The sequence below is a fragment of the Dermacentor albipictus genome, chromosome 1 (genome assembly GCF_038994185.2).
Source record: "Dermacentor albipictus isolate Rhodes 1998 colony chromosome 1, USDA_Dalb.pri_finalv2, whole genome shotgun sequence".
NCBI classification, from domain to species: Eukaryota; Metazoa; Arthropoda; class Arachnida; order Ixodida; family Ixodidae; genus Dermacentor; species Dermacentor albipictus.
Window position 1 is genome coordinate 57,652,545 of NC_091821.1, and position 12,005 is coordinate 57,664,549.

At 44.8% G+C, this 12,005-nt stretch overlaps 1 protein-coding gene across 2 annotated transcripts in view; it reads left to right on the forward strand.

Moving 5' to 3' along the window:
• Window positions 1-11,199, forward strand: part of LOC135899367 (pancreatic lipase-related protein 2-like) — a 44,111-nt gene extending 32,912 nt beyond the window's left edge. For both annotated transcript variants that reach the window (XM_065428625.1, XM_065428624.1), the window contains 3 exons: window positions 423-675; window positions 4,316-4,510; window positions 10,504-11,199. In XM_065428625.1, coding sequence (XP_065284697.1) covers window positions 423-675; window positions 4,316-4,510; window positions 10,504-10,733 — 678 coding nt within the window. In that variant the 3' untranslated portion in view covers window positions 10,734-11,199. The remainder of the gene's footprint in view (window positions 1-422; window positions 676-4,315; window positions 4,511-10,503) is intronic.
• Window positions 11,200-12,005: the final 806 nt, after the last annotated feature.

A 12,005-nucleotide genomic window follows, 5' to 3' on the forward strand; every position in this document is an offset into this window, starting at 1 on the left:
TGCCGCCCATGTTAACCTCCTTGCCTTCGTATAATCTTTCTCTTTCTGCCCACTACTATACGACCTTGTACAAGAGACTGCGCCGCGCAAGCTCGCATCGGTGAATACAGAGAATGCTAATCACTCCAACGCACGTGCACCGCGCCGCAGGCAGAAAACGCCAAATGTCCCACAATGTGCGCAAACGCGCGTCGTCTGACGCAACTTGTAACGCCCGTAGCAGTGGTGACGACGTTCGTTGCAATAACGACGTCCCTCTAATTTGTCTGATCGGCCTAAGCAAGCTTGCAGGTGGTCGATATTTACGCCAGAAGCTCGCCAAGGACCGAAGTATAAGATTGATCGCGGGATGGGTTATCTCGGTCGCATTGACGTCACTGCAAAACCGCGGCGCACCCCTCACGTAGCCCGCTTGCTTGCAGGAGGACTACAACGTGATCATCGTCGACTGGAGCGGTGGCGCGCAGCAGCTCAGCTACATCAAAGCGGCGGGCAACACGGCGCTCGTGGGCCGCGAGGCATCGCTGCTCGTGCAGCGGCTCATCGACACGCACCGCGGCACGCTCGGCCCGGACCAGGTGCACATCGTGGGCTTCAGCCTGGGAGGCCAGATCGCCGGCTTCTTCGGCCGACACTTCAAGAACAGCACCGGGACGCTCATCCCGCGCATCACCGGTATTATTACGTTGCTGCTGTTGTTGTTGCCGCGCGAAACGAGCGAGTGCTTCAGCACTGCCTGGCAGATCTCCAGCGCCCGCCCCTTGCATAATATACATCGCAAGGCAGCAGAATGCGCTGTGCCAACGCGAAAAAAGAAAACAAGAAAAGACGGGGCGAAGAGGGGGAAAAAAGACGAGAGCAAAACCCGCTGTATCTTCTTTGTATCGTCGTGTGTGTACAGTGTATTCTTCTTTTTTTCGCTTTTCCTGTCTTTCTCTGCCTTTCTCGTGAGATATCGGAGAATATCACGTCAACTCATTGAGCCTTCGTCATTAAACGTGGCTTCGAAGACCAAGCGGCCTGTTGACGCACACCCCGTGCACGTTAATACTCTTGCATGCATTACGCGTTGGATTCATTGAACACGTACGCGGAGCTGCAGGCGCTTAATTGAAGCGAATCTATTTTTCGGTGTTTGTTAAAGCGGAAAAATGCGCGGAACACTACACAATTCGCAATTCGTGAACCGCGTGTCATTGCAATTACTTTCTAATTAAACCATCTTACACAAAACATTAAAGCGTGCCTTCACGCTATTCAATGTGCCTGTTACATCGAGAGAAAAAAAAACACGTCTAATCTTGTAGTAAAGTTTCTTGTAACGTCAGTTAACTATCGGCTTACAAGAAATAATAGCTGAGCAATATTATGCAAAGACTGCAATGATAACTAAGCCAGCTTCTGCACAAGCGGTTCAGCATGCTATGGATTTCCTACCCTCCGGCTGGTAGCGTCAAGCAGCTTCGCAACTGACCGAGCAGTATCTTGGCTAACGGATAGATTCGCAAGCATGAATAGCCGCTTTCAGTTGACGGGGCATCGAGAGCTGTGCCTTCTAATTTGGCCTGCCTCCGTCTTTTTATTGCGATAGCACTTATATGGACACACCAGGCGCATTTCTGTCGTCGCCGTCGCCGTACGGTCCTCGTTCAGTCGCACTTACACATCCTATCATTGTTAATTTAGTTAGTAAACAAATGTTTAAAAGTTTATATGACCGATAAAACCTACTTGCTTACTTCGTATAGCTATCTACTAATTTGCTATCGCAATCGGTGCTTCGCCTTTCTGGCGAAACTGCATCTTTTTTTTTTCTAATAGGGTTTTGATTGAAGTAAAGTGCTAAGTGAAAAGGAGCATGGCTATTTATTTTTACATTTAAAAGAAGGTGAGAGGTGAGTTATTTCCGCAGGAACAGTCGTCAGCTCTTAAAACGTTCAAGGACAATAAGTGCGTACATTTGAGTACAAAAAAAAAATTTATTGCATTCACAGTGCCTTAAAAGTGAGAAACCGGAGGCACTAAATCTTTGAGACAGAGGAACACACAGATGTTGTGAGATCCATGACACTCAGTCCTCAGTTCTGCGGGGATATAAAAGCCTTGCGTGCACATTCGGTTACGATATTCGCCTCATGGCGCAGAGTGAATGCGTAGTGTGTTCACAATACCACTGCATTGCTTGGGCCGTGACGATCAATCAGTACCGATGTTTCATCGTTAAAGAGCCTATAGAGGCCCTGCTCCGCTCGATATTTCTAGAACGTCTTTAAACGGTACCTGTCAAAGGCTTATTATGTGTTATCTCATAGCTCAACATCCTTCCGGATGTTGCTTAAGCGCATAAAATTTTTTTCAGCTCCAACCGAAGCTGGGCCTGGTAGGAAAACAAAAAACCCTACACTAAAAAAAATGGGAAAAATAAACAAGGAAAAAACGAAAAGGTTATACTTTTTAGTGCAGGAAATTTCTTTCAATGGAAGAAACATAAATTATTTCATTTAAAACAAAACTTCTGTTTGTGGTCCAAGACAACCTTTCTCTCGATTTTAACAGAATTGGTCCCCATACGGTAAACTGAAAAACTTGTCATGTATACTACGATCGAAATTACATTTATTCGTCTCTTCACTATGCTCAGTTAACATTAGTGTGCAGCTTCACCAGCCACGCAAGTATAGGCAGCTAGCTATATCTCAAACGCACACCCAAATGGTCGCCGTTGCTGAACGAGATACAGCTGCAATCAGAGTGAGTGACGCCATTCGGAGCATGGCTATTAAACTCGTAGAGTGGATAGTTGGATGGGTGTCGCGTAGTGCCAGGTGCCTGGGCGCCAGATGGCTTGTCAGGGGGTTGGTCACGTCTCATGCATTCTACGTAGCGAGTTTGTGTATGGCAAATTACAACCGCATCCGAGCATTTGGCTATTACGTACTACACGAAAGCTGTAGTCATGAGGGGAGTAAAAGTTACTCCTGTAATGAAACATACTAACAATATTTTCTGTAAAATTGCAAAAAAGAAAACAGTAAAAAGATTGTTTTGGTGAAATCCGAGAAAACCAAGCTACCAGAAAACAAAAAAGAACAGAAACGATATGATACCAAAATTGCCATGCTTATTTCTGCTTTTTTTTTCAACAGAACATTTTAACAGTGTACTGCCTCTCCTTTATGCACAGAAAACGTGTGATATACAGCATCTGCGATAATCAATGTATATACAGATTCTCGCGTATGTCCGTGCTCAAGTGCAACTGCTTAGCTGAAGCTATTTGGTACCGACTGAGTTCTTGCACTTCATAGAACAGTGGTGCATAGTAGGTCTGAATCAGTCGACTGCCTATGTCCCGAATACGAAAACGGCTTCTGGAGTAGAACACTTCAAGGTGATGTCAGATATGTTGCAAATATTCACGTAGGCTTAACGAACGATATATATAGAACAGTGGCTGATTGGGCAAGTTGGACACTTACGATGTGCCGAATTTCATGACGTAGAAGAAATTACTTCACGTAAATTGAACCCGCATATACGTAGACTTGACATAGTCTCTATGTGCCTGCGTATCCATCCGTAAATGAGGAACCACCAGCAACACAGTTGGTAGGCCTCAGGCGTGGTACGCGCCATAACCGTGTGAGCGTGCACGAGGTACAGTTGCGAGCAAAGGTCTAGAAACCACAGCATCAAACCACAGCAAAGAAAAATAATTTCTTTTAGCACATCCGTGAAACGTGGAATCATCTCAATGGATTACATTGGTAGAACAAACGCACGTAGGCTGTACCACTTGATTCGGTCCGCAGCATGCTTAGGCTGCTAAAAAGAATAATTTTTTAGTGGTATCGGTCTCTAAACTTTTGCTGGTGGCTATACACGGCCGTCCACTCTCAGCAGAGACAGTTATTTAATACGCAGGACCTCACATGTCAGATCCTCAAATTAGAATTGAAGGCCTGTAGGTTAATATTTCAGTAAAATTCACCGACGTTAGTCTGATCAATTGATCGAGCGTGCTGAAGAGCCATGCATTCAGCTAGTTTTGCTGGAGACGGTTGGAGCAGGAATACATTGTTGCTGCTTCAAGATATCCTACATTGAAGTATTCTGTTCCAGTACTTCGCTGTCGTCATTCGCTAATAAAAGAAGAAAGCGACTCTTTAGACTTTAATCTCTTTCCTCTTGACACCAAGCGAGAACCTCGGCCTTCTGTTTTTTACAATTTTTTTTAAAGCTTTGTGCGGGCCATTTCGGTTCTCGGCCGCTGCCGTCACTAACGTGCGTCGCTACGGCAACGCTCCTTGCGCAGCTCTGGATACGGCCGGACCGCTGTTCGACAACACAACCGTGTGCCTCTCAGAAAAGGACGCCCGCTACGTGGACGCCATCCACACAAGCGGCGGCAAGGCTATCGTGGTAGGCGAACTGGGCATCGACCGGCAAGTCGGCCACGTCGACTTCTACCCCAACGGCGGCAAGAAGCAGCCAGGGTGCAAACCACTCGGTGAGTGTCGCGGTCTTCTCGGTGAAGGGGCAACGGCAGCGACATCAGTTCAACATGAGCCGGAAATACCGGCCGCGGACATTTCAGCGTTCGTGGCGTTCGGAATTCATCACTCAACCCCTTACCTCCTCTTTTATTTATTTATTTATTTATTTATTTATTTATTTATTTATTTATTTATTTCAAGATACCTTCAGGCCCCATGAGGAGCATTGAGTAAGGGGGGCATCACCATAAGAAATTTGCACACGAGAATACCGCAAAGATGAGTAGAAAGAATCACTGCAAAACAGGGTTACAAATGCAGAGCTGCGGTAGTAAACAAACATCGTATGAATTATATCACGCACATTGCTCACACACATAATCAAACATCGTATAAAAAAGGGTAGTTTCAAGCATGAAAAGCAGAATAAATAAACAACACTAACAATACTGGGATAAACAGAAATTACATTTAGGGGTAGCGTACAAAACATACGATAGATTTTATTACGTACATTGCTCGCGCACATAATAAGAAAATGTAGTCTAAGGCTCGAAAGAGGGAAAAAAAACTGCGTGACGTTATACAGGTATAGAGAACATGGCATAAAGTATGGCACTTTTTTATGACAGAAACTGCATGTTCAAGAGTTGCCCAAATTCATCTCTATCCGTTAGCGTGACAGTGCTCTCAGGAAGAGAATTCCACAAACGGATGGCTCGTGGCAAAGCTGACTAAATAAATGCATCCGTGTTTCCGCAGATGCGAATGAAGCTTAACTCATTATTCGGCCGTCGTGATATACAACTCGCACGTTCCAGCGGCAAAGACGATGACTTCATTTGATGGACATATTTATGGAGCAACGACAGCAATGCCCCGTCACGACGACTACTTGGTGCAGGAAGTGAAAGATCAAGTTTGATTCGAGTTATGCTTGACTGTCTATCGTAATTGTGGGAGATGAATCAACTAGCTCGAGTCTGGATGTCGTCTAACATTCATGATATTCATGATGAGAAGACTATATCAGGGACGCGAACTCAAGCTGCGAACGGACGAAAATCAGGAACGTTAATATGCGGATAATGGGCATTTACGTAGGTTGCGCGAATGTATCCTAGTGTTTCTGAAGCATTCGCGCATATGCTTGTTATATGAGTCCATACTCCATATGTAAACCAATTAAGAGGAAGCTTTAGCTCGGGCCCAACTGCGACGTGGCCTATTCAAATACACGTAAAACGCACAAACGCTTTTCTGAGATAACCACTGGACGGATTTGCATGAAATTTGCGGCATTTTAAAGAAAAAGTTAAATTCTAGTGACTGTTTGGAGTGGAATTCCCATTTAGGGCCTGAATGTTATTGAAAAGAATTCAGAAATTCGACAGTTCGAAAAAAGTAGAAGCAGGAAGTTTGCAAATTAATAGCTCTCCATCAAGAACAAATATCACGGTTCTGTAAACAGCATCCACTAGATTATCATTAAAAGCGGACAAACTTGACTTGTCATTTTATATGTTACGTGAATTTATTACATTGTGTACAGGGGTTCTGCAAAAGCTGTATTTCTATATAACTAAGTTTTTTTTATTTATGTGTAACATATCAATTTTGTCCGCTTTAGATGTACTATGAGATACAAGTCACCGAATTGTGATATCATTTTTCATTGCTGAGTTGCCGGAGTTGTAAACTTGATAGTTTCGTTTTCTGAAAATTTGAAATTTTAGCCAACTCTTAGTAAAAAATTGACGACCTAAATCACAAATTCGAAACCAACAATAACTAGACCTTAAGTATTTCTTTTAAATACAACAAAGCTCGTCAAGTTTGGTGCAGTGGTTGCCGCGAAAATCAAATCCTCCTTTTACATGTATTTAGATAGGAGCACCCGAGGCTAAAGCTTCCGCAAACATGTAAAAGGAGAATTCGTTTTTCTCGGCAACCGCTGCGCCAAACTTGAATTCTCCTTTTACATGTACTTAGATAGGAGCACTCGAACTAACGCTTCCTCCTTTGAGGAAGCTTTAGCTCGGGTCGAAGTTCAGACTCCCCCCTCCCCACGAAAAAGAAAATTGCTCGCTCTCCCGTAATCGAGAGTAGATATAAGCATCAAATGGCAACCGGCAAAGTAGATGGGTGGGCGTTTATACTAGCCACAATCTTAAAATGGGTGTAGTGCATGTTCGCAACGCCACAACCGCACGACTCTACATTGCACCACGCCATACTGTGCACGAGTCCATATGGACGCTACCCAGCTAGAAGAAGAAAATCAGCTGAATACCGCACGACAGACAGCGAAAGACGCTAGGAAGACAGAGCGCACTGCCTAGCTAGAAGAGAAATGAATTGAATTCCGGGACTTTACGTGCCAAAACCATGCTTTGATTATGAGGCACGCCGTAATTAATTTGGACCACCAGGGGATCCTTTAACGTGCACCCAATGCACGGGACGCGGGCGTTTTTGCATTTCGCCTCCATCGAAATGCGGCTGCCGCGGCCGGGATTTGATCCCGCGACCGCGTGCTTAGCAGCGCAACACCATAACCGCTAAGCCACAGGACACATGACTAAGACACCGCGGTGGATAGCGTGGCGTCATCTCTCGAGGCGACGCAAAGCCAGCCCTCAGCGCCAAAAGATGGCAATGAAGTGTATGGCGCCCGGCATCTGCCTTTTGAACGTCGCTATTGGGAACGACAAATATAACTTCAGCATACTAGAAGTCACAGCTTCAGTGACATTGTGAACAAACATTAGTAAGAAATCGGAAGCATTACTTTTTTTTACTTATTTGGGCAGTAGCTAGCGTATGTAATGCGGTCCTGTACAAAGGGTTATGGGTCAGAGACCGCATTTGAAGTTTTGACTGGTTGCCCAATTAATCTCGTCTTGTTCGAGCAACTTGCCCAGATAACAGCGGTGCTTTTTTACTCCAGCTTACTTGAAGGTCGCCGACAACGGGAGCTAAAAGCATTTCATGCTTAAAATTTCTGACGTGACAGTAGCTCTCGTATGGCCGGAATCTTGGTGTTATTGACTTTGAAACGATAGCTTTTTTTTTATCGCGAAGCTGTTTATCTCTAGCCCCCGTATGCTTCCCCCGCACATATTCCCGGGAAAGGGGGGAAAGATAGGCACTGAAAGATAGGCAGGGTAATATCATCGGCAATCTCGAACATAAAAGCAGCGGAAGAATTCTATACTGACCTGTACAGTACCCAAAGCAGCCGCGATACCTCCATTCAAAGCAGTAATGAACAGGTTACAGAGGCTTGTTCTATAACTAGCGATAAAGTTACAAGTGTCTTGCAAGACATGAAATGGGGAAAAGCGGCAGGAAAAGATAGGCTACCAATCGATTTAATCTAAGATGGTGGAGACATAATGGTTGAAAAACTAGCGGCCCTTTATGCGAACTGTCTATCGACTTCAAGAGTCCCAGGGAACTGGAACAATTCCAACATTATACTAATCCACAAAAAGGGAGACGTTAAAGAATTGAAAAATTATAGGCCAATTAGCTTACTCCCAGTATTATATAAAATATTCACCAAGATCATTTCTAATAGAATAAGAGCAACACTGGACTATAGTAAACCAAGGGAACAGGCAGGTTTCAGGAAGGGATACTCTACAATGGATCACATCCATGTCATCAATCAGGTAATCGAGAAATCTGCAGAGTACAATCAGCCTCTCTAAATGGCTTTCATAGATTACGAAAAGGCATTTCATTCAGTCGAGATACCAGCAGTCATAGATGCATTACGTAATCAAGGAGTACAGGACGCCTAGGTAAATACCTTGGAAAGTACACACAGAGATTCCACAGCTACCTTAATTCTCCACAAGAAAAGTAGGAAGATACCTATAAAGAAAGGGATCAGACAAGGAGACACAATCTCATGCTATTCACTGGGTGCTTGGAAGAAGTATTCAAGTTATTAAACTGGGAAGGTGTATGAGTAAGGATCGACAGCGAATACCTCAGCAACCTTCGGTTTGCCGATGACACTGTTCTATTCAGCAACACTGCGGACGAGTGACAACAAATGATTGAGGACCTTAATAGAGAGAGTACAAGAGTGGGGATGACGATTAATATGCAGAAGACAAAGATAATGATCAATAGCCGGGTAAGGGAACAAGAGTTCAAAATCACCCGTCAGCCTCTAGAGTCGGTGAAGGAGTAAGTTTACCTCGGTCAATTACTCACAGGGGACCCTGATCATGAGAAGGCAATCTACAGAAGAATAAAAATAGATTGGAGCGCATTCAGCAGAGATTGCCAGATCCTGACTGGAAGCTTACCATTATCATTAAATAGAAAAGTGTACAATCAATGCATTATACTGGTGCTGACATATGGGGCAGAAACTTGGAGAGTGTCAAAGAAGCTCGAAAACAAGTTAAGGACCGCGCAAAGAGCGATGAAACGAAGAATGTTAGGCATAACGTTAAGAGACAGGAAGAGAGCGCGCGGTGTGGATCAGAGGGCAAACAGGGATAGCCGATATTCTAATTGACATTAAGAGAAATTAATGGAGCTGGGCAGGTCATGTAATGCATAGGTTAGAAAACTGGTGGACCACTAGGGTTACAGAATGGGTGCCAAGAAAAGGGAAGCGCAATCGAGGACGGCAGAAGACTAGGTGGGGTGATGAAATTAATAAATTCGCAGGCGCCAGCTGGAATCGGTTGGCGCAGGACAGGGGTAATTGGAGATCGCAGGGATAGGCCTTCGTCCTGCAGTGGACATAAAATAGGCTGATGATGATGAGTGACTCTCTGAGAGAGAGAGGGAGAGTGAAAGAAAAAGTAACAGGTCATCATCATCAGCAGCAGCAGCCTATCTATTTTATGTCCACTTGCAGGACGAAGGCCATATATATATATATATATATATATATATATATATATATATATATATATATATATATATATATGAGAGAGAGAGAATAATAAGGTTAGATGGTTTGCGGTTGGCCTCCTCCCCCCCTCCCCACACTGGAGAAATAACTGGTACGCGATTGCTAAGAAGATCAGTCATCATCATTATTTGTGCACCCTGCAAATAACGCTTCCTAAAACTGTCCTTTGCTTCCTTGGCGGTCATGACAATCAAAGTGAATGAAACTGTCCCAAAAATTTTTCTCTTACTCGAGATGGATTTCCAATACTTTTTTGTGGTAAATTTCTTGTAAACAATGTGTGTTTCTGGCTCTATCTGCCGAAGGGCGTAGAAATTCTGCCTTTTTTATCTGCTGTTTCAATTAAAAGATGAGGAGAATGACGACGAAAGGAAAGTGATTAAGCTTTGGTACGTTTGAGACATAAAGTGGCGCTGAAAAACGTTGAAATAAACAAAATTATGCATTCTTACACGGACACACTTGCAAAACACTTCATTAGCTAACAAGCCGGCTGGCTTGAGGAGATGAATCCATGGCACCTGCACTCAGTAAATTCCCTGTTTTGTGCCTCAAACATTCTTCGACAGTAGCTTGTTGTGCATCAAATGTTAAATATAAGCGAGGATAGAAAATAATCGTTATCCTGCATGCACATCGTTTTGTTTTCCTATCTTGTTTTTATTTTTGCTTTTTATATAAATTTAGCTTACACCAGCAAAATAGAACAGTTAGTGAACAGCAGTTCACTAATATGCATGACGCAGCTGGGGTTACCAGGTGGGAAAAAATGTAACACAGAAAGGCGAAAGATAATACTTGACAGCCTCGAGAAGTGCAACCGGGAAGTCATGCTTTAGTGCTCAAAGTCTGTCAGCTTGCATCCACAAAATGCCCTAATATATCTAGCTTCTGTTGTTTCTGGCCACGGCCATATAGCCCGCGTATGCTGATCAAAGGTCTACACTGTAGAGCACACCCGGCCTGCCGACGACAATAGTTGTGATTGGTTGCGTGACGGCCGACCGTCAAGCCAGAGCTTGGATGTTCACGTTCACTGGTCTGTTCTCTGGTTGCACGCAGATCTGCCATGCGACCACTTCCGGGCTACTGCGTACTTCCTCGAGTCCCTCCGCAACAAGCGGTGCCGCTTCGTGTCCAACCCGTGCGCCGGAGGCTACCGGGCACTGGAGCAGAACAAGTGCCAGTCGCGCGGCCAGCGAGGCCTCATGGGTTACTTCAGCGACACCGTTGCTGGGCGGGGCGTCCAATTGCTCACCACCAACGCAAAGTCCGAGTACTGCAAAGCATAGAGCTCTCGTTCGTCGCCGTCTTTTCTCCAGCACGGAGCGCCGATGCTCGGGACTGCGCAGCCGAGCCTCTGCCGGCACTGTCCACACTTTCAGAGCAGTTCAATGCCGGTACGGCCGTCATCGCTTGCGGTGACTCTTGTCGCGACATCTCAGACCGGACAAAGCCAAAGCTTCTCCTTTCAATCCTTCTCGCTCGAGTGCAGCGAGCGCCCTGAACTGAAATCACACGGAGCGAAAAATTAGCGTGCGCGCGAAGCACGGCAGCGACGCTGCAGCCGTGAGTAATCAAGCCGGAGAATGGAAGTGCCTGAAGTGGAGCCTCCATGGCAGGTAAATTGAAGAGATATTCGGCACGCGCGTGTACACCAAGTCCTGTGTGTGTGAGCGTCTATTAATTACTCGTTTTATGTCGAGTATACTAACATCATGAATAAATGAAATAAAAAAAACAAGAAATGGCGTAGAAGAGTGACTGGTTGCTCATTTATACGGTAAGAATAGAACAATGACCACCTCACAAAGTGTCGAATTGGGCGAGTTGGCGTGAAGTTGGTTGCCGAAGCGTGAAGGAAACAAAAACGACAGGACACAGGAAAGTGTTCGTCATCTGTTCTGTCGTCTTTTTCCCTTCGCGCTTTCCTAACCTTGAGAAGAACGACCTGATGAGCAATAAAAAAAATGGAGTTGTCTACTTGGTCAACAAATCCTCCATGACATACGCGTATGTATTTGCGATTCGCAAGAAATAAAAGTACTAGTTGCTTCCACAATCAAGCCATTCAATCGCACTTTATCTCAAAGGCACACAATATTGTGCGAGGAGGTTTAAACAGAGTTCTGCTTCGCTACGTAGCGAAAGGCTCACATGTGTGGATAGTCGAGTCACAACCGCTGCTTGCACCGATGCAGGCCCCCTGAAAGGGAAGCAAAAGTGGCCCCGTAACATCTTATACTTTATTTATCTGGTGCTTAAATACCTTGGTAAGGGGTATTGTACAAGCAGGGGTAGGGAGTGGAGGTAAGGGGTGGGAGGTTATATGTGCACACAAATATATGCGAAAATTATTCGAATTACGTGCAGATGAACTGTTCTGTAGAAAGTGTATCGTGGCAAAAATGTGACTAGAAAGAAGTTTAAATGTGACGACTGAGGCCGACATCGCCACCTCATCCGCCAGAATAAGCAATACTTAAAGAAACAACAGCACTTTGAGAGCTGTCCACCTCCTCTCCATCTAGGAGAATGTGTAAGCATTACGAGCTGATTTACTG